General features: G+C 58.3%; 2 protein-coding genes across 4 annotated transcripts in view; both read left to right on the top strand.

The window, feature by feature from the left end:
* The window catches only part of NECTIN2 (nectin cell adhesion molecule 2), a 34210-nt gene extending 21750 nt beyond the window's left edge, over nt 1–12460 (top strand). For 2 of the 3 annotated variants that reach the window (XM_056135516.1, XM_056135514.1), the window contains exons 6-9: nt 5095–5245; nt 8921–8984; nt 9112–9198; nt 10983–12460. In XM_056135516.1, coding sequence (XP_055991491.1) covers nt 5095–5245; nt 8921–8984; nt 9112–9198; nt 10983–11252 — 572 coding nt within the window. In that variant the 3' untranslated portion in view covers nt 11253–12460. Of the gene's footprint in view, nt 1–2733; nt 3451–5094; nt 5246–8920; nt 8985–9111; nt 9199–10982 lie in introns of those variants that run through there. The other variant, XM_056135515.1, reaches the window with a different exon arrangement.
* Nucleotides 12461–15252: 2792 nt separating this feature from the next.
* Nucleotides 15253–21187, top strand: TOMM40 (translocase of outer mitochondrial membrane 40). Its single transcript, XM_056135520.1, has 10 exons — nt 15253–15345; nt 15442–15721; nt 16405–16472; nt 16886–16978; nt 18443–18544; nt 18621–18726; nt 19799–19921; nt 20008–20084; nt 20165–20267; nt 20586–21187. The coding sequence occupies exons 2-10, from the start codon at nt 15448–15450 to the stop codon at nt 20723–20725; spliced, it is 1086 nt and encodes a 361-aa protein (XP_055991495.1). The 5' UTR covers nt 15253–15345; nt 15442–15447; the 3' UTR covers nt 20726–21187.
* The last annotated feature ends 492 nt before the right edge of the window (nt 21188–21679 follow it).

The raw sequence follows: 21679 nt of genomic DNA, 5'->3' as shown, positions 1-21679 counted from the left end.
TGCGGGGTGTGACTCAAAATCAAAAACAGAAAGTTAAAAAAGGAATCCGCAAAGCCAGAGCGAAAGTACAGCAGGGAGAGTGCTTGCCTTGCAGTTTGCTGCCCAGGGTTCAATCCCTGACATCCCATAGGGTCCCCCAAGCATCGTCAGAAGAAATTCCTGACGTAATTACAGAGCCGGGAATAACCCCTGAGCATCTTCGGTGTGACCCAAAAAGCAAAACTATTAAAAAGAGGAATTTGTGACTAGGGAGCCAGTTCTAAGGGTTGGAGGCATGGCAGACCGAAACCAGGGTCGGGCCCCTAGAACCACATGGCCCCCCCACAAAAGAAACCTCTCCCCAGTGTCAGCAAAAAGTCCCCAAGCTAATCCGAGAGGAGCATTTTTCATCTTTTTTTTTTTGGGGGGGGAGGGTGTCACATCTGGCAATGCACAGGGGTTTCTCCTGGCACTCAGGAATTACTCCTGATGGTGCTCAGGGACCATATGGGATGCTGGGAATCGGCACGTGCAAGGCAAATGCCCTACCCACTTTGCTATCACTCCAACCCCTCTTCTACCCTTTATTAACTGCCACTTGCAAGTGGCTAAACCACTTTGCTAACTCACTGGGCTGTGACCCCTGATCTGAGTCCCCTCCTCACCAGGAGCCTGGGTGAGGGGTGTAGCTGGACTCCTCAGGGTACGGAGGAGACACTTGGCTCAGTGTCCCCCCTAACCTGCCTTTGCCTCTTTCCCTTCCCCTTAAGCCTCCCGGATTCCCTCCCCAGTTCCCCAGGACCCCCTTGCCTGCTCCATCCACTGGGGGACATGAGGGAAATGGGTGCCCATTTTATTTCCTACTTTTATGTTTTTTTTTTTGTTTTGTTTTGTTTTGTTTTGTTTTGCTTTGGGCTACACCTGGTAGTGCTCAGGGCTTCCTCCTAGCTCTGCACTCCGGGATCGCTCCTGGCAGTGCTTGGGGGACCATATGGGGTTCTAGGGATCTAACCTGGGTCGGCCCCGTGCAAGGCAAGTGCCTTACCCACTATAACTCCCGCCCCTTATCTTTTACTTTGGGGTTGCCACCACACCAGATACTGTTGCTCCCCCACTCTCCTCCGGAGGGGTTAGCAGGGCACCTCATACCCTCCCCAGCCTCCCTTCTCACAGCGTTGGTTTTATTTTTGTGGTTATTTGGGCCGCACTCACCACTAACGCCAGCAGCAGGAGGGGAGCATCACGTAGTACCAGGGACTGTGCTCAGCGCAATTGAGCCGGCTCTGGAGTCAGCCTGTTCAGTTTTTTGGTTTTGTTCTTGCTTTTCTGGGGGCCCACACCTGGCAATGCTCAGATGCTCCTGGCTCTGCACGCAGGAATTACTCCTAGCAGTGCTCTGGAGACCCTATGGGATGCCAGATGTCGAGCCCAGGTTGGCCACGTGCAAGGCAGGCACCCTTCCTTCTCTGACCCTGTTGATTTGGGTTTGGTTTGGTTGGTTGGTTTGGGGTCACATTTGGCAGTGTCCAGGTCTTCTTCTTGGCTCTGCACTCAGGGATCGCTCCTGGCGGGCTCAGGGGACCATGCAATGTGCCGGGGATCGGACCTGGGTCAGTGGCATGCAAGGCAAGCACCCTCCCCCACTGTCCTGTCGTTCTGGTCCTGGAGTCAGTTGAAAGGACACACCCAGCTCTGCCTTGCTGTCCTGACCAGATCCATGCCAGGAGTCGGGGGCCCTGGCATCAGAACCTTCTAAAGGGGACCCACCCCAGTGCTTCCAAGGGAGTTGCAAACACACATGCCTCAGGGGGCCTGGCACGTCCCTTCGTCTCAGAGAAACCAGCCTTTACCAGCAGAAGCCCCAACAAGCCTGATTTTCCTTTTTCTCTTTTTGAGTCACACCCAGCAGTGCTCAGGGGTTACTCCTGGCTCTGCACTCAGGTATTAGTCCTGGAGATGCTGGGGGGACCATATGGGACACCTGGGATCGAACCCAGGTCAACTGCATGTAAGGCAAACACCCTACCCGCTGTACTATCACTCTAGCCCCAAGATCTGATATTTTTCCCCTCTTAAAAATACACCTGTACTTGGAGGAGTAAACTTTTGGTTCTTGGGGTTTTGTCAGGAGTCAATAAACGTCTTGGAGGAAAAACAAACAAACAAAATAAAAACATCAGGGTGTCTTGGGGGCCGACACGCAGAAATGCTCAAGGGTCAGTTCCAGCTGTTGCTCAGGGGGCTGTCTAGTATTGGGGATCAACGCTAGGACTTGGGCATGTGTGTGCCCCTTGGGAAGCCTCCCCCGCCCTGAGACTGGGTGTTTGAAAAGTTGACAAGCGCGTTTGTTTGTTTATTTACGTCTTGGGTCACACCAGCAGTGCTCAGGGCTCCTGCACTCAGGCATCTCCCCCCACCGGTGGAGCTCGAGACTCTATGGGGTGTGAAGGACCGAACCTGGTCAGCTGCGTGCAAGGCCAGTGCCCTGCCCGCTGTCCTGTCCCTCCAGCCTGTAAATGGCAAATGTCTAAAGGACTGTGTGTGTGGGTGTCAGGGACCCCTTCTCCCTCCCGGGCGCCAGTGCCCACCCGTCAAGAAGAGGGGGGTGGGTTCTCTTTTCCTCCTGCACCCCTCCTCCGTCTCTGCCCAGGGTCTCCCCTCACTGCCCCCCACTGCGCCGTCCTCCCTCCAGAAGTAGCCTCTTGACTTTCATCTCCCTCTCTCTCTCTCACCCTCCTCTCTCTCTCTCCTCAGACACCCCACGGGCCTCGCCCCAAGAAGTGGGCCCAGTGGTGTGGGGGGCCGTGGGGGGGACACTGCTGGTGCTGCTGCTTCTGGCTGGGGGGTTCGTGGCCTTCATCCTGGTGAGGATGAGGAGGCGGAGGAAGAGCCCCGGAGGCGGAGGCGGAGGCAACGCAGGCGACGGTGCGGAGCGAGGGGCCTGTGACCCGAAAACTCAGGTGTTTGGGAACGGGGGCCCCGCCTTCTGGACGCCCACAGGCCCCGGGGCCCGGCGGCCGGACGGCAAGGACGAGGACGAGGAGGACGAGGAGGAGGACGAGAAGGCCGAGGCCGGCCTCATGCTGCCCCCGGCCCTGGGCCTCGAGGACGACATGGAGTCGCAGCTGGACGGGTCTCTCATTTCACGGCGGGCCGTCTACGTGTGACCCCGCGCCCCAGACAGACAGGCAGAGAGACAGACCCGGGCCGGGCCGGGCCGGGCCGCCCGACGGGTTGGACTCGTTCGTCTGGCCTGCACTGGAGCGTAATCGCTACCTCCCACTCTCCCGGCCGCCTGGGGAGGTGGACCCCCGCGCTGGACTCCGGGGCTGCACGGGGGAGGGGCGGCCCCCAGCGGGGAGCTGGGCACCCACACAGGAACCCTCCAGAGACTTTTGTTTTTGCCTCCCAGCCTGCCTCCCCATCCCGTGATACTCAGGAGTTAATAAACGCCTTGGAGGAAAAACAAACACACACAAAAAACACATGGGGTGTCTTGTAGTACCTCGGAGCCCCCTCTGGGATGGGGGCAGGGGGCAGGGATTAGCAGAGGGGCGATTTGGTGGGGGTGCTGCCAGATTGGGACAAACTGGCCGCCTGGGACACCCCCCCCCAACATGGTGGGGGCCTGCACTGTGGGGTCCCTGGAGTGGGGGAGGGCGCTCGTGGTTGGGTCCTGATCTGGGAGGGGAGGGCGGACCCCTCAAATCTCAGACAAAGGAATCCCAGAATTCCACCTCTGGATGGCCTTTCCCTGCTTTCTCTTCCTGTCCCCCCCCCCCACACACACACGTCCTGGCTCTAGTGATTCAGGGGGCGGAGATCTCTCCTCTCTCTCTCTCTCTCCCCTGAAAAAGGAAGTTTCCCAAGTTTCCACCCCACAAGCCCCCATGAGGGTGAGGGGTTGGCTGGACGGACCCCTCCCAGCTTCCACTTTAATTTCCCTGACCTGCAGAGACTTCGGGGGTGGGCGTAGGGGGTGTGCAGCCAGTCACAAGGACAGGAAGGACAGGAAGAGCCCTCATTTGAGGGGGGTCGGGCGTGGCCCAGCTGCGCGGTTTCCCTGAATTCCCCACACTCAGCAGTCTCCCGAGGATGCCTGCAGGGCAACAGGAAGGGGCGGAAACCGGACAGTCCAGGAACCAGACCTCGCTCTGGGCTTCCCGTCCCGCTCTGGGCGTGGGGCCCCAGAGAAAGCACGGGCCAGTGGGTGGGGCGGGCGCACACCTGTGCGGTCAGCCAGTGGGTGGGGCGGGTGCACACCTGTGCGGGTCATGGTCCGCGCCGCCCCGCGGCTCCCTGCGGGTGGCGCCCTCAAACCCGCCCCGGGTCCCGCTTGCACAGACAGGCAAGTGGGCCTCTGCCCCTTGGAAAGCGCCGACCACTGTGGCCCGGGTGGGCGGGGCTCGATTGGGCGGGGCTTTGCGCGCCCCGCCCCTTTCCCGCGGGTGGGAGGAGGGGCCTGGAGGACTCTACCCTCTCCTGGGTCTCAGCATTTCCGCTCTGGCCTCTGCCTTTCAGCCTTGTCCCTACGGAACGGAACGAACGAAACTCTGGGGAGTAGGGGAGGTGTAGTGGGAGGCCCAGCGTCTGGTCCCCAGTCTGCTCTTCCAGCTGTGAACAAGGAGGAGCTGGGAGGAGCCCCTGAGCACTAACCGGCTGTGTCCCCTTCACTGAAAACAAGTCAAAACGGCAGGAGGTTTTGGGGGTCTGATATGAGGCTCAGAGGTGGAGCACGTGGCTTGCTGGTGGGTGGCTGTGGGTTCAAGTGCGCGTCACCACCCCACACATACAGACCCACAGGAGGCGTCCTCTGCAAAGCCTTTGCTGGGCTCCCCACCCCTGGAGCGCCCTCGGGTCCCTACTCCAGTGTCCCCTGCTAGTAGGGCTCTGCCCAGTCTAGAGGACCCCGCGCTGCCACCTCCTCCCTACTCCGTCCGCGTCTGTCTGTCCCGCTGGAGCACAGTCACGGGGGTGGGATCTTCTGTGTCGAGGCCGCCACGCCCGAGTCCCTTGAGAGAGGAGGTAGGCAGGGGGGCCGGAGGGGAGGCGGCTGGAAACAAGTGACCATGACTTCCTCCTGGAGACCCCCTTACGCTGCCCTTCCTCTTGCAGAGACCCCCAACACGGCAGGTGCGGGGGCCACCGGGGGCATCATCGGAGGCATCATCGCTGCCATCATCGCCACGGCCGTGGCCGCCACAGGCATCCTGATGTGCCGGCAGCAGCAGAAGGAACAGAGGCTGCAAGGGGCGGAGGAGGAGGAGTGAGTGGGGGTCCCTGAAAAGGGGATGGGGAGAGGTCCCTGAATTGGCGTCTAGTGGGTGTGGGGTGAAGGTGGGTGGCAATCCCCCATTCAACCCCCGTAATGGCTGTGCACGTTGGGATTTTAATTTGGGGCTACATGTACCAAGAGGTTACTCCTGGCTCTGTGCTCAGGAATTACTCCTGGCAGGATTGGGGAGGACCATATGAGATACTGGAGCTCGAACCTGGGTTGGCTGCATGCCAAGGCGAGCACCGTGTGTTGTGTGTCCGTCGGTCCGTCCCATCCGTGTCGTCGTTCCCCCCCCCCCCCCCCCCCCGCTAACCATCTCCCAATAATTTTGATTCCAATGAAAGGAATAGTCCCCTAATTTCTGTCTCCCATAAAGAGGCCACTGGGGTCCAGGTCCTGCTCTTTGGGGTCACCACCCTCAACCACTCTTACATGGCTGTCTACCTTCGTGACAACCAGACGTTGCCATCCTGGCCTCAACACCCCCTTCTCTGCCAGTGGCTGAGGGAAGTGGAAATAAAAGGCAATCTGGGGGCCGTAGCGAGAGTACAGCGGGTAGGGTGTTTGCCTTGCACGCCGCTGACCTGGGTTCTCGGTTCAATCCCTGGCATCCCATATGGTGCCCCAAGCACCGTCAGGAGTAATTCTGAGTGCAGAGCCAGGAATAACCTCTGAGCATCGCTGGGTGTGACCCAAAAAGCAATCAATCAATCAATCAATCAATAAAAGGCAGTCTGTAAGGAATGCTGTTCACCCCCTTGCTTCCCATTGGCCAGACTTAGTCACATGGTAGTCACAGAGGAAACTGGGAAATGTAGTCTTAGTGGCCCTGTGTCCCAAGAGAATCTATTATTATTGTTTCTGTGGGTATTTATTTTTTTTTTTTTTGGACTTTTTGGGTCACACCCGGCAATGCACAGGGGCTACTTCTGGCTCTGCACTCAGGAATTACTCCTTGCGCTGCCCGGGGAACCATATGGGATGCTGGGAATCGAACCCGGGTCGGCCACATGCAAGGCAAACACTCTACCCGCTGTGCTCTAGCTCCTGTTTTTTTGTTGTTGTTGTTTTTATAGTTATTATTATTTTGTTTGGGAGAGCCACACCCAGCGGTGGTTAGTGGTTACTCCTGACTCTCTACCCCTGGGTGGTACTCAGGAGAACTGTGTGGGATGCCAGGAATTGAACCCAGTTCACCCTGTGCAAGGCAAACTCCTTCCCCTCTGTACTATAGCTCCGAACCTACGAACCACAATTTTTTTTTCTTTTTGGGTCATACCCGGTGATACACAGGGGTTACTCCTGGGTCTGCACTCAGGAATGACTCCTTAACTCCTATCGGTGCTCAAGGTACCATATGGGATGCTGGGAATCTAACTTAGGTCAGCCGCATGTAAGACAAACGCCCTACCCTCTGTGCTATCACTCCAGCCCCTCACAATCTTAGTAGTCTAGTCCAAGCTAACTAACAACTTGCTGTTGATCTTATGCTCTATGCACAGCTGGGTGCCGAGACCAGTGGGACCTGACCTGAGATGGCCTGGCCCTGTCTTCCTTTGCTCACAGTCTGGAGGAAACAGATGCATCCCCGGACAATGAATGGCCAGGGTAGACTGGTGAGGCTGAGGGTACACTTAACCCAGCCAGAGGATCAGGAAGGCTTCCGGGAGGAGGGGACATCTGAGCTGAGAATTGAAGTAGCACCCTTCATTAGTATGCACATAAGAATTTCCAGTATGAGGGCCGAAGCGATAGTACACAGGGAAGGGCATGCCTTGTACACGGCTGACCCAGGTTCGATCACTGGCATCCCATATGGTTCCCCTAGCACTGCAAGGAGTAATTCCTGAGCCCAGAGCCAGGAGTAACCCGTGAGCATCGCTGAGAGTGTCCCAAGAAGCCCCCCAAAAGAATTTTTGGTGTGTATGGGATGAGGGACATTAAATAATTGGGAGTCAGGGGCTGGAGCGATAGCACAGCGGGGAGGGTGTTTGCCTTGCATGTGGCTGACCCAGGTTCGATTCCCAGCATCCCATATGGTCCCCTGAGTACTGCCAGGAGTAGTTCCTGAGTGCATGAGCCAGGAGTAACCCCTGTGCATTGCCGGGTGTGACCCAAAAAGAAAAAAAAATTGGGAGTCCAGTAAAACACTTCATCTATTCTTTGGGGGAGCTTGGGGTCACACCTAGAGGTGCTCAGGGCTTACTCCAGGCTGTGTGCTCAGGGGTCACTCCTGATTGTATTATGGGAACCACAGGCATGCGGGGGTTCGGATTGGGGTCAGCTGTGTGCCAGGCCAGCACCTCACCCACTGTCCTCTCTCTGGCCCTGAGCCCTTTTTGCCTCTACTCAGGGATCGTGCCATGGTGTTTGGGGTCACACACAGCTGCCTTTGCCCTTTGAGCCAGCTTCCCTGCCACCTCACTTATTCTTTTAACAATCATTTACTGAATCTGGGGCCTGGGAGATGGTACAAAGGACTGAGCAAATACTTCGTGTGTCAGAAGCCTAGGTTGGATCCCCTGAACACCGTGGCCAAAATTAAAGTCATTTTATGGTATTTCATCTCTTGGATTCTGGAATTCTTATCCCCACCCCCACCCCAGTATGGTCAAAGTGAGGGGCCAGGGCAATAGTATAGTGAGTGGGTGTTTGCCTTGCACGTGGCTGACCCAGGTTCAATCCCCGGTATTCCATATGGTCCCCCAAGCACCGCCAGGAGTAATTTCTGAGTGTGGCGTCAGGAATAATCCCTAAGCATCACTGGGGGTGACCCAAAAAGCCAAAAAAGTGACCCCACAAAATCCGTTTAAAGTGTATTCCGGTGATTGAACAATGGAAAGAATATTTCAGGGTCCAAGTTTGTTTTAGTGGTAGAGATTGTGAAGTCTTGGGTTCAGTCCCCAGCACCCCCTCCCCCACATACAAAATGAATTGTTAAGAGCCAGAAAGATAGTGCAGGGGTTAAGGCACTTGCTTTGCAAGTGGCTGGTGCCAGATTTGGTCCCCAGCATTGCATATGGTCCCCTGAGCACTGGAGTGATCCCTAAGCACAGAAGGAGGATTAAGCCCTGAGCACTGACAGGAGTGAGTCCAGCCCCACCCAGTAACCCCAATCATTGAAATGCAAATTGCCCCAAGGGAAGTACTTGACCCCCAACTTGTTTCTCCAGGGGGCTGGGCCCTTCCTAGAAGTTAGGGATCAGGACTGGAGTGATAGGGGCTAGAGCAATAGCACAGCAGGTAGGGCGTTTGCCTTGCATGCGGCCAACCTGGGTTTGATTCCTAGCATCCCATATGGTCCCCTGAGCACCGCCAGGGGTAATTCCTGAGCGCAGAGACAGGAGGAAGAACCCCTGTGCATTGCCGGGTGTGACCCAAAAAGAAGGAAAAAAAAAAAAAGGACTGGAGCGATAGCACGGGGGGGCGGGTAGGGTGTTTGCCTTGCATGCAGCCGACCTGGGTTTGATTCCCATAATCCCATATGGTCTCCCGAGCACCACCAGTAGAGATTCCTAAGTGCAGAGCCAGGAGTAATCCCTGAGCATCGCCGGGTGTGACCCAAAAAGAAAGAAAAAAAAAGTTAGGGATCATGGGTGGGGGACAGTGGAAAGGGGGGTCGGGCTGTGACCCCAACTATCTGAACCTGTCTCTCCCCTGCAGCCTGGAGGCTCCTCCCTCTTACAAGCCACCCACCCCCAAGGCGAAGCTGGAGGAGCCAGAAATGGTGAGCACCGCCCTGGAGCCCAGGCCAGCCTAACCTTTCCCCGGGTGCCTGGGGGAGCAGGTCTGGGTTGGGGTGAGGATAGTGGTGGGGACAAGGGGTCCTGACCTGCTCCCCCTTCACCCCGCAGCCCTCCCAACTCTTCACTCTGGGGGCCTCAGAGCACAGCCCGCTCAAGACGCCTTACTTTGATGCTGGTGTCTCCTGCACTGAGCAGGTAAGATTTGGGTGGCTTTGGGGTCTGGGCCAAGGGCTTTCCCGATCTACAGGAAAAAGGACAGAAGAGGTAACCCAGGGCTCAAGACTCTTGTCTTTTTGTTTGTTTTTGGGCCACACCAGTGATGCTCAGGGGTACTCCTGGCTCTGCAATTAGGAATTACTCCTGGTGGTGCTTGGGGGACCCTATGGGATGCTGGGAATTGAACCTGGGTCTGCCACGCGCACAGCGAGCGCCTTACCAACCCTGTACTTTCACTCTGGCTTCTGAGGTATTCGTCTTGCCTAAGTTGAATCTCAGTTCGATTCTGGCACCACACGGTCCCCTGAACTGCTCCAGAAGTGACCCCCCAGAACACAGAGTCCCCGAGCATCACTTTGCAAACCCCAAGTAAATAAAAGGTCCAGGCAGGGGGCTGGAGAGATAGTCCCGCAGATAAGGAGCTTGGCTTACACATTGATGACCCCGGGTTTCTTCCCTGGCACCTCATTTCAAGCACTACCTGGAGTGACTCCTGAGCACAGAACCGGGAGTAACTGCAGAACACTGCCAGGAGTGGCCCAAACCCCCCAGTAAACTAAAATGAAATAGGTCTGGAGCAATAGCACAGCGGGTAGGGTGTTTGCCTTTCACGCGGCTTACCCAGGTTCGATTCCCAGCACCCCATATGGTCCCCCGAGCACCGCCAGGAGTCATTCCTTAGTGCAGAGCCAGGAGTAACCCCTGTGTATCGCCAGGTGTGAACCAAAAAGAAAAAAAATAAATAAAATAAAATAAAAGGTGTACACATCAAGGTCAGAAGTCCAGGTCAGTGCCTAGAGCAGGCCGGTGTGTTTGGGAGTGCGTGAGGGGAAGGTGTGCCTGGAAAAGTCCATTGAGGACAAGGATTGCACTAGTGACCCCAAAGGTGACTTGGAGGTGCTGTGCTGGGAGCTGGCGCAGGAGGGAGGGTCGGTCACCCCGCCCGGGGGTCCCCCAGTACTCAGGGCTTCAGTTGGAGCCGCTGGAGTCAGAGGCACAGCGGGTGGAGCCACCTGGAGGCAGGGACAGGGAAGCCTGTTCCTGCCAGGGTGGGCCCAGGTCATGGCCACCCAGGTGGGGGGGGTCTGGGGGGGTGGCCAGCAGGGTGGATCCATCCTAAGAAGGGGCAAGGTGGGGGCCAGAGAGATAGCACAGCAGGTAAGGTGCTTGCCTTGCAGGCAGCCCTTCTGGGTTCCATTTCCAGCATCCATAAGGTCCCCTGAGCACCGCCAGGAGCGATTCCTGAGAGCAGAGCCAGGAGTAACCCCTGAGCACCGCCAGGTGTGGCCCATTAAAAAAAAAAATTTAAGAAAAGAAGGATCAAGGTGGTTGGCTTGGTCTGGGGTTGGATAGGTGGCCCAGAGCAGTAGCACTGTGGGTAGGTGTCTTGCCTTGCACACGGCTGACCCAGGTTCGATTCCTTGCACTTGTGGTTTTAATAACTATAATTCCTGTGGTTTTAATATAAAAACCACATCACCGGCTGGTTTGGTGTGATCCCTGAGCACAGACTCAGGAGTCAGCCCTGAGCACTATGGCCTGAAACAGAAAACAAACCCAAAAAAATCTCCACGGAGCGCTGGAGGTGTGGCACAAGGGAGGGCATTTTCCTTGCATGGGGCCACCCTGGTTCCAGACCCACCATTACATATGGTCCCCTGAGCACTGTCAGGGGTCACAGCTGAGCACCCCAAAAATAAGCAAGAAAGACCTGAAGCTCGGTTGTGACCCCAGGTTCCCATTTCTCTCCCCTGCCCCCGCAGGAGGGGCCTCGGTACCATGAGCTGCCTACGCTGGAGGAGCGATCGGGGTCTCTGCTCCGGGGAGCCACGAGCCTGGGAAACCCTATCCTGGTGCCCTCTGTGCCCCCCGCAGTGGAGGGGATTTCCCTGGACATGGAGGATGATGATGACGAAGGGGACGACGACTATCTCGACAAGATCAGTCCCATCTATGACGCCCTGTCCTATACCAGCCCGTCCGATTCCTACCAGGGCAAAGGTTTTGTCATGTCCCGGGCCATGTATGTGTGACCTGGTCCGGCCACCCACGCCCTTCTACCTCCCTCCACCTGGTACCAGCGTTCAAGCATCCCCTGACCTCGGGCCAGCCCACCAGCCTTTCATAGACAGGAACTCCTCAGTGGTTCCAGCCTGAACTTTCACCCATAACCTCTGACCCAGAGAACCTGGTGGGTAACCTCAACTTAAGAGCAGGTGTGGGGGTGCTGGAGCAACAGTATAGCAGGGCGAGAGGCACTTGCCTTGCATGTGAACCACCCGGGTTCAGTCCCCAGCCCCCCTAGATGGTCCCCTAATTCCTGCCTGATTACAGAGCCAGGAGGAAGCTCTGAGCGGTGTCAGGTGTGATTCCCCCCCACCCCAAAGAGGGGGGAGCCCCAGGGAACTAGTATAGCGAGGCGTTTGCCTTGCACACAGCTGAACCAGATTCAAATTCTGGCATCCCCTGTGTTCTCCCCAAGCCCTGCGAGCAGTGATCCCTGAGCACATAGCCAGGGATGTGAGGATATATACTCTGAGCAACACCAACTGTGACCCCCCCTCTCCGCTGCCCCCCCCAAAAAAAAAAAGTGTGGGATGTTTTCTGACACACTCTGTCCACACTTCCAACCTCCCCTAATAAACCCCCTGACTGGTCCAGAGAGCAGAGCAAAGGTCTGGAGCACACATGTTGCATATGCGAGCTCCAGGTTCAGTGCATCAGTTCCGGCCCAAGTCCCGCCAGGAGCAGCCTTTTCCCTGACAAGACCAGAAGGTCCCAGAACACCAGTAGCTGCTGGGGTGGGCATTGGGGGCATCCTGTTGCTCAGACCTGAGCCCTCCAGGCAGCAAAATGCCACTCACCTCCTTGTCACTCTGTCCTCAAAAGTGAGAAGTGGGGGAGTCTCCAGCCCAAGTCAAAACTGCCCCAGCTGGTCCCGCTGCAGTCTGGAATCTTGGAGTTCAGACCCTGCCCTGAGCACCACTGACCATCTGCCCCTGAGTTGTTCCCATCTGCTGCAAATGAAGTTCCACCCCAGGGTAGATGGGTGGAAAATGCAGAAGGTGCCTTGGGAGAATTGCTGTTACCTTAAAGACTACTGAGTCCTTTCATCCCTGCCTAATGGATTGGTCCCCAACATCTCTCTGGCCAGAGGGAGATGGGTCACCTGGGTTTGGGATGGGATATGGTATTGTTTTGTAATAGAGCATTTCCTACAAAATGTGGATTTATTCTTTGAGCCAGTCTCGTGTTTTCTGTGACATGTGAAGGGGATAGAGGGTGGGACATTGCGGGGTCTGAAGAGGAGGCTCAGGACTTCCAGGAATTAGGCTCAATGTCCACATGGGCCCTGGAGATGGCACAAAAGACTGTAGAACCTTCCTCCCAACCCCCGCCAGTTCCCAGCCTTCATGGTCCTCAGCATTTTTTTATTGAATTACAGTCAGATACACAGTGAGATACAGAGTCACAAAGTTGTTCTTGATTGGGTTTCAATCATACAGTGTTCCCACGCCCAATGTACATTTCCCACCACCAGTGTCCCCAGTTTCCTTCTCTCGCTCACCCACCTCTCCAGTGTTTTAAACACAAAATAGACTGACTTGTTTGGGTCATGAAGAGAGCTCAAAAGGCTATTGTCTGACCTCGTTTGCATGTTGGAGACCCTGAGTCAATCCCCAGTACCACATCATCCCCTCAAGGAACAAGCAATGAGTCATAGGCTTGAGCATTTTGGGGTACGAATCCCCCAAGAACTACAACAAATAAGATAGGCAATAGACAAAACAAAAGGGTAAATATAGGAAAAGAATATCTAATGGGGCCACAATGTGACTCAAGTGTCAAGTGAACGCATCTGTGAAGCTCTGGGTTCCACCCCAGTCGCCATATACACACAATAAAATTCGTTTTGTTTTGGGACCACACCACACCCCGCAATGCTCAGGGGTAACTCCTGGCTCTGCACACAGGAATTACTTCTGGTAGTGTTCAGGCGACCATGTGGAATGCCGGGGATCAAACCCAGGTTGGCTGTGCGCAAGGCAAGTGTCCTACGCACTGGATTGTCCATCCAGCCTCTAACACCGAGCAAACTCATGATGAACGTAATGAGCAAAGATGCATAAACAGAGCTCTCTAGTTAAAGGACTGGTACTGGAGCCGGAATGATAGTACAGCGGGTCGGGCATTTGCCTTGCACGTGGCTGGCCCGGGTTCAATCCCCAGCATCTCATATGGTCCCCAAGGCACCACAAAGAGTAATTCCTGAGTGCAGAGCCAGGAGTAACCCCTGAGCATTGCCGGATGTGACCCAAAGAGAAAGAAAAATGGTGCAACAATCTTATGAATGATAGAAATAAATGGAGGGACCAGAGTGATAGTGCAGCAGGTAGGGCACTTGCCTTGCACACGGCCAATCCTGATCCCTCGCATCCCATATGGTCCCCAGCACTGCCAGATTCCTGAATGTAGTGGCAGGAGTAAGCCCCAAGCATTGCCAGTGTGACAAGGAAGGAAGGGAGCAAACAAAAATGCAAATGACAGGACCAAGGAGGGAAGGAAGATGCAAACGATAGAACCAGAGCGATAATGCAGCGGGCTGCCACAGACAGACCTGGCACCAAATATGGCAGACCTGGGATCTATCCCTATCAACACATATGCTTCCCTGAGCCTACCAGGAATGATCTCTGGGTGCAGAGCCAGGAGTAAATCCTGAGTACGGCCAAATATGACCCCAAACCAGCAAAAAGCTAGAAATGAGTCATTAAGTACAAGGGTCTCAGGTGTAATGGCTAAGTGGCCAGGGTTGGATGAGATCGCTCAATGGGCTGGAGTACACAGTTTACATGCTCGAGGTCGGATTACACTCCCAGCACCGCACGGTACCGAGCACTGCCAGGAGTGGGACTCCCTTCCTCCCTCCAAAACAGAGCCTGGAGTAGACTCTAAGCATCACTGGGTGTAGCGCCCCAAATCAGAACCAACTAAATATAGTTTGAAGGGCTGAGGATATAGCTCAGGAGTTGAGCGCGCGCCTCCTACGTGTGAGGCTCAACTGTTGGTCACTGCAGAAAAAGCGAAAGGCAAAATTAGGAATAATGTGGTCAGAGGGGCTCACAGCATGGTGGGTTAAGCACCTGAAACATAATTCACTAGAGAAGAGCTGAAGAACGAGCTGGAAATGGGCTGGCAGGAATGGCTAAAGGCAGCAGCAGCAATGCGGAGGAATGAATGGGGCGGGAGGCATGCTGGGTAATGGGACGCGAATGAATGGGCCGAAGCCGGACGCCGCAGTGACTGCGGGAGGCGGGCGGCAAGCAGAAGATTGATTGGTGAGCAGAAGGGGCGGGTCTACGGCAGCTGCAGCGTCAAGCAGGTCGGGGGCATTGTGGGTAACGAGAACCAGGGCAGGGTTCACGGCACCGTTCAGGAGCCTCCCGAGGCACTGTGGGAAGGACGAGCACTTCCGGCTTTCGTACGGCGACTCGGGACCAGGGGGCTGCCCCTCTGCCGCGGTGCCTGGTGGGACGCGAGGCCTGACCTTGCTGCCTAGCAGCCTCTGCCGCGCAACCCACCTTTACCCGCGTCCCTCGACCCCGGCACGTTAGCCAATGAGCGAGCCAGGGCCATGACGTCATCAAGGTCGTGCCGTAGCCAATCAGGCTGCGGTAATGGCCAAGGCCGGCCAATCAACAGAGCAACTTCACCCCGGGGGCGGAGTCGAGAGAGGCTGCCTCTGGGAGGGGGCGGGGCCTATGCGTCAGTGGGCGTTGCAGAGTGCTAGGCAAAGGCCAATGGTGGGCGAGCAGCGGAACCCGCGGCGTCGCAAGCCAATAAGCACAGGCTCCTGGAGCCAATAGAAAGAGGGGAGCGGTGTGCTGTGACCGGCACGACCCAGAACCAATAGTATAGGCCGTTCCTAGGAGGTAGGTGGAACTCCTGCCCAAGAGTCCAATAGCAAGGTCAGGCCCTGAAACGGGTGGGAGGACCCTGTGGCGGGCTAAGCCAATGATGTAGGCGGGGCGGAGCAACCGTGGCGGCGGCGGCGGCAGCGGGTTCGGTTGCGCGTGGCGCACGGGGTGGGAGCGGATCCCAGGCCGGGAGCAGGCGCTGCCGCCAGTGAGAACGGGGGCCCCGGAGCAGGGCGGGCCTTGCTGGGTGTCGGGTCCGGAGCCCACGATCCTGACCTTCGCCCTCCGACCTTCCCCCCTGCAGGCTACCATGGGGAACGTGTTGGCCGCCAGCTCACCGCCCGCAGGGCCGCCGCCGCCGCCTGCTCCTGCCCTCGTGGGACTGCCGCCACCTCCGCCCTCTCCTCCCGGCTTCACGCTGCCGCCGCTCGGGGGCGGCCTGGGGGCCGGGGCGGGCGCGGGGCGCGGCTCGGAGCGGACGCCCGGAGCCGCGGCCGCCGGCGCCGCGGGGACCGCGGACGATGGGGCCTGCGGGTGCCTGCCCAACCCGGGCACGTTCGAGGAGTGCCACCGGAAGTGCAAGGGTGAGGGGCGGGCGGCCCGGCCGGGGGCGTGATGGTCCGGGAGGGATGCGGGGCGCGCGCTGGTACCTGGGGCATTGGCCTGCGCCAGTGCAACCCGTGAACTGAGAGCGTTAGGAGTTGACGTTGGGGTCGAGTGGTGGAACGTTGGACTTGGGGCTTGGAACGAGGGGGTCCGACGGTGGAAGCTCGGGCTGGAATGCCATAGCAGTGGAGAAAACTCCGGGGACTTCAGGGCCACCTCCCCCGTCCCCCCAGGGATCAGCCAAGCCAGCCTTCTCTGGTGATGGGGAAAGGAACTGAGTCCCAAGGTCACAGTGTCACCAAGGGTCCGGCGCGGGAGGGACCCAAGGCTGGGGGGAGTCGTGAGAGCAGATACAGTGGCGGCTCGCCCAGCGCTGCTGCCCCGGGATGGCGTGAGTGTGAACCCGCGAAATCTGCAGACTTACCTAAAGAGTGACCAGCTCCTTCTAAATACTGATTTGCTGCGAGTCTGGGGCAGGAGGAGGTAGCGCCGGGTTATGGATGCGGCCCTGGCCCTGGCAGAGGACTGGGTGGGTGCTTTTGTGGGTGGAGGGTGGGGAGGGACTGTGCTTGTAGGAAAGAAACAGGGCTAGTGGGGGGAAGGGAGGGAGAAGAGTTGGGGGGCGTGGTGGGTGGCATGTGATGGCCTTTCTCTTCCTCAGAGCTCTTTCCCATTCAGATGGAAGGTGTCAAGCTTACCGTCAACAAAGGGTTGAGTAACCACTTCCAGGTGAGCCTAGTGGCGGCCCTGACCCTCAGCTCATGCAGCCTCCCCCCTTTCGTCTGCTTCTGCACACCTCATCCCTGACGCCTAGGTCTTGATGCTGGCAAAGAGCCAGGGTCTAGCAGACTGCGCCAGTGGTAGGTTTAGGGACCCGGAGTCAACAGATGGGGAGCCCCCTTCCTGCGCCAGGAGCCCCCCCACCCCCCAGTCTCCGTGCTGCTTAGGCAACCTAGCCAGTGACACCTCCCACTCTCGCCCCTTGCCCGAGGCAGGATCGCCTGTCCTCGATGGGCACTCGCTCTGGCTCTGGTTCTTCTCGTCCTGGGGCTGCAGGGGGAGCTTTGCTGGGCTCAGCTGAGTTTGGGGGGGAGAGCGTTGATCCCGGATTCATTCTCACTTTCGCTCTTCCTCCTCTCCAGGTGAATCACACCGTCGCCCTCAGCACGATCGGAGACTCCAACTACCACTTTGGGGTCACATACGTGGGGACAAAGCAGCTAAGTCCCACCGAGGTGAGCCTCTCCTGGTCCTGACCTGGGACCTTTTCTTCTCCCACACGTGAAGGCAAAGGGACAGCGCTGCTGGGAGGCTGCCAGGCAGGCAGTCGGATGGTGGGGATTGTGTCTCCTCTGGTCACAACAGAACACGTTTCTCTCCTGCCTTCTGCACTCCTGCTCTCTGTCCAGACCTTTGTGGGGAACTGAGACTGGCCTCACTAGGGGGTCCCCGACAACTTCTGGCAGAGAGGGAGTGCTAGTGGTGTCAGGCTTCAGGTGCACCACTAGGGGGCGCCTGAGAGACAAGGCCGTCTCAGCCAGGGACAGATGGAGGTATTTCAGCCGCCCGCTTGAACTGGGGGTGGCAAACCCCGTGTGGGACTAGGTGGGGGGGGGGGGGGCGTGAAAAATCCTAAAAAAATTGTTTTAAGGGTCAGAGAGATAGAGCAGCAGCTAAGCACAGGCTTTTCAAATATCCCCTTGCCAGGTGTGACCCAAAACCAAATTTTTTGTTTACAATTTCTGGAGGGGCCTTTTGGTGCTCAGAGATCGCTCCTGGCAGCGTGTGGAGGACCCTTTGTGATGCCCTGGATTTGTACTGGGGTTGCCTACGTGCACGACCCCAGTTGTGCAGGTGCCTTACCCGTGATGCTCTTTCTGTTTATTTATTTCCTTATATTGTGTTTTTAATAAAGGTTCCACTATATGTTTTTCATACAACTCTGTGTTTGGGGCCATCGAAACATTCCTTAGGTAAAAGGGGTTGTGGGATTTTAGAAACCTCATTTTGCAGGTTCTCTGCCCCCCCTGCCAATGTGGACTTCCGGGCTGCAGGGGCTGGAGCAAAAGTACTTCTCTTGCACCCAGCCAACCTGGGTTCAATCCCTGGCAGCTCATATGGTTCCCTGAGTTTTTCGTAAGTTTTCTGAGTCCCGAGCCATGAGTCAGCCCTGAGCACTGCTGGGTGTGTGCCTACCCCCCCAAAAAAAATTGGGGGCTAGAGGGCTGAAGCAATAGCACAACTGGTAGAGTGTTTGCCTTGCACACAGCCCACCCAGGTTCAATTCCCAGCATCCCATATGGTCCTCCAAGCACTGCCAGGATTAATTTCTGAGTGCATGAGCCAGGTGTAACCCCTGTGCATCGCCGGATGTGACCCGAAAAGCAAAATATATATGTGGTTAGAGGCCAAACTGGAGGCCTGGAAGGAAGCTGGGGCGAGACCCAGGGGGCGTCAGGCTCTGAGGCAGGTGGTCACTTCTGCTCACCTTCCCTATGCTCAGCCCAGTGCCACGGCCAGGACACTAGCAGTCCAAAGAACAGACTTGTCTTTAGCGACCAGAGTAGGGGGACCCCAGAGGCTATGTGATCCCAGCTGTCTTGTTGGTCAGGGCAGACTTCCTGGAGGAGAGGACTCCCGTTGCTCAGGTTTTCCGTCCATGAGACCCCCATCCTCTAACTGTGCTCTCTGGCCCGCAGGCCTTCCCCGTGCTGGTGGGGGACATGGACAATAGCGGCAGCCTCAATGCACAGGTCATTCACCAACTCGGCCCTGGTCTCAGGTCCAAGATGGCCATCCAGGTGAGTGGGCTCCCCAGGCACCCCCCGCTGCCCTGCAGGGCCAGGCCAGACCGCCTCACGCTCCTCCCGCCCACAGACCCAGCAGTCCAAGTTCGTGAACTGGCAGGTGGATGGGGAGTACCGAGGCTCCGACTTCACAGCAGCCGTCACCCTGGGCAACCCCGATGTCCTGGTGGGCTCAGGTGAGGGGCTGGGGCGGGAGAGGCCACCCCAATTGGCATTGGGCAAGCGAGAGCCCTTCCTGGCCCCTGCTGCTGCTGTTTCATCCTGGCCATGGGAGGGCACTCTCAGCACTGCGTGGGGGGGGGCGTGGGGACCCAAGCATGGGGTCTAGGCCCCCCACCCTTAAGTGGTCTTCTGGGCTTCCAGGGACAGCATGAGAGCCCCCATGTCTAAGGAGTCCGGAGGAGCCCAAGAAGGGGGCCCAGAACTGCACCGCAGACGGCTGGGAGCTCGGGCGCGGGGGAGGCGGGTCCTTGGGGGGAGCTCCCTGGGGTGCAGAGAGAAGGGGGTGCCTTCCCCAGGGAGACACTTCAGTGTTGTATTCAGTCTTCTGCAGACACCACAGCCCTGTGGGGGCCTGACGGTGCTCCCTGAGGGCTTGCACATGCGCCTTGTTGGCTGCGTAGGGAAGCAACCGCGGGACCGGGATGCGCACACACCCCCGAGCCTCACGAAGCAGGTCCCCTCGGCACTGGGCTGCCAGTGCTGGGTCTGGAGTTGGGTTCTGGGGAGGGGAGCAGGGTTAGCGGCAGGTCAGCCCCCTGAGTCCCTGTCTGAATCCCCTCACTGTGGGCCTCAGTTTTCCCTGCCCCGATGGAAGGTGTGTCTGACCACATCCCCCTGCCGGCCCCTTTCCGGGCTGCGTGTCCTCCTCCAGAGCGAGACTTTGCTTGGGTTCCAGGCACCTGGCCCTTCACAGGCCGGGGTTGGGGTGGAGACTGTCACTGGGGGACAAGGGCGGGCTGGGCCAGCAGGTGCCCAAACCCGGTCTGAGTGTTCTCAGGCCCTGTAGCGGGCTCTGATAGCGGCACCTGCTGGTGACTGCTTGGCATCTGGGGCAGTCTTGGAAGTGGGGATCAAAGGTTGCCCCTGGCGCAGGATAGACCTGTTGCCGAGGTCCCCATGGGAGCTGGGAGCCCCCAGGAACAGCAGCTGGAGGGGGCAAGGTTCCCTCAAGCCTCCATCCAGCGGTGACCAGCCCTGAGCACCAGCTGGGCAGCCAGACTCAGGCAGTCCCTCTTTCGCCCACAGGCATCCTGGTGGCCCACTATCTGCAGAGCATCACGCCATGCCTGGCGCTGGGCGGAGAACTGGTCTATCACCGGCGGCCGGGCGAGGAGGGCACTGTCATGTCTCTAGCCGGGAAATACACAAGTGAGCGGGGCTGGGTGGCCCTCCTGGCTGGGGCAGGGCGGGGAGGGGTCCCAGGCTCACATTTCCCTGGTCCCGCCCTCCCGCAGTGAACAACTGGTTGGCAACAGTCACACTGGGCCAGGCAGGCATGCACGCGACATACTATCACAAAGCCAGTGACCAGGTAGGCGGGAGCGCCCTGGGGTGGGATGGGGGGGGCGCTCTGTAGGCAGGTGCTAATCCCGGTTTGTGACCCCTCCCCAGCTGCAGGTGGGCGTGGAGTTCGAGGCTAGCACGAGGATGCAGGACACAAGTGTCTCCTTTGGGTACCAGCTGGACCTGCCCAAGGCCAACCTCCTCTTCAAAGGTACTGGCCTCAGTTTCCCAGGCCTGGACACAGCCCCACCCACCTACCCCACTCCTGAGACCTGTGTCTCTTGCATAGGCCTCAGCCCCGGGCTGCGAATTCCTGTCCTTGTGCCCATCGCCCTCGGCTTTGGGGTGTAGCAGGACCCCCTGAAGGGCTGCAGGGGACGTAGACGGGGTGGGCGGAAGGCCCTGCCAGCCACAGCTGTGCTAGGGGATTGAACCTGTGCTTCCTGGGCCTCCGGGCAGCACTCTGCTCAGCTCAGTCTGAGGGTAGGGCCTGTGTGTGACCCAGTACTGAGCGCTGTGTCTGCCCCAGGCTCTGTGGACAGCAACTGGATCGTGGGCGCCACGCTGGAGAAGAAGCTGCCGCCGCTGCCCCTGACGCTGGCCCTGGGCGCCTTCCTCAATCACCGCAAGAACAAGTTCCAATGCGGCTTCGGCCTCACCATCGGCTGAGCCTCCCTGCCGCCACCGCGCCCTTCACCCTGCATATCCCACCGCGCCCCCCTCCTCTCCCTCCCCTCCTTCCTCGGGGACTGGGGGGCCGTGGAACGGAGGGGACCCGTCACCCCAGCAGTGGAGGCCCCCAGGCGGTGCCTCGGGACCTGGAGCCGGGGGCAGTGAGCCCAGGAGTGGGCCTGGGGGCCCCGGAAGGAGTTCCGGCATCGAGGGGGACGCGGGACCCCGAGCGCCAGGGCGGGGGTGGCCAGACAACCTCAGGGAGGTGTGGGGGTGTCCCTGTCCCCCCCAGGGCCCTGAGCCCGGCCCCACGGGGGCAGCACGCGGAGGAGCGTCCCCTTCCCCGGTCCGCCCACCTTCCCGCCCGCCCCTCGGTATAAATCATGTTTATAAGTTATGGGAGAACCGGGACATTTTACAGAAAAACAAAAAACAACAAAAAATATATGTGGGAGAAAACCAGCCGCCGCTCTGGGAGGTCTCCTTCTCGCCGCCCGCCAGGCGCCCTTCCCGCCGCTGCCCGCAGGGGGCGCTGTGAGGCCAGCGCGCGTGAGGCCGCCGCGGGCGGGGTCGGGCTGAGCACGGCGTCCAGGGGAAGGGTCTGGCCCGGGGTCACAGCCTGGGTGACTCACGCCCCGCCGCGGACATCACAAGCCCTTCTTCGGGAGGGCAGCGTCATGCGGTCACCAGCCCAGGCGTGACCTGGCCGCCGTGGACTTTGTCCCGCCTGCTGAAGCAACAGGGCGGTGGGTGCTGGAACCAGCGAGCCGGACTCCTGGGCTCAGGCCCCTAGCCACGGAGGACAGGGTGTTGCAGAAGTTTCTGGAAGGCCTCCTCCACCTCCCCCCCCAACACACACCCGAAAATAAAAGCCGCCCGGGGCGCGAAAGCCTTGGGTTGCTGCACAGCTGGGGGGAGGAGAAAAGACCTGAGAGTCCAGTGCCCCCCAAA

The sequence above is a fragment of the Sorex fumeus genome, unplaced genomic scaffold (assembly GCF_029834395.1).
Source record: "Sorex fumeus unplaced genomic scaffold, SorFum_2.1 ptg000122l, whole genome shotgun sequence".
Lineage (NCBI taxonomy): Eukaryota > Metazoa > Chordata > Mammalia > Eulipotyphla > Soricidae > Sorex > Sorex fumeus.
Note: the sequence above shows the minus strand (reverse complement) of the source record. Positions and strands in the feature narration are given on the sequence as shown.

Bases quoted from the DNA above. Each gene is read 5' to 3' on its own strand.
- TOMM40 (XM_056135520.1), top strand. From the start codon at position 15,448: ATGGGGAACGTGTTGGCCGCCAGCTCACCGCCCGCAGGGCCGCCGCCG. The intron at 15,722-16,404 runs GTGAGGGGCGGG...TCTCTTCCTCAG, and splicing joins GTGCCACCGGAAGTGCAAGG to AGCTCTTTCCCATTCAGATG. The intron at 18,545-18,620 runs GTGAGTGGGCTC...TCCCGCCCACAG, and splicing joins GGTCCAAGATGGCCATCCAG to ACCCAGCAGTCCAAGTTCGT.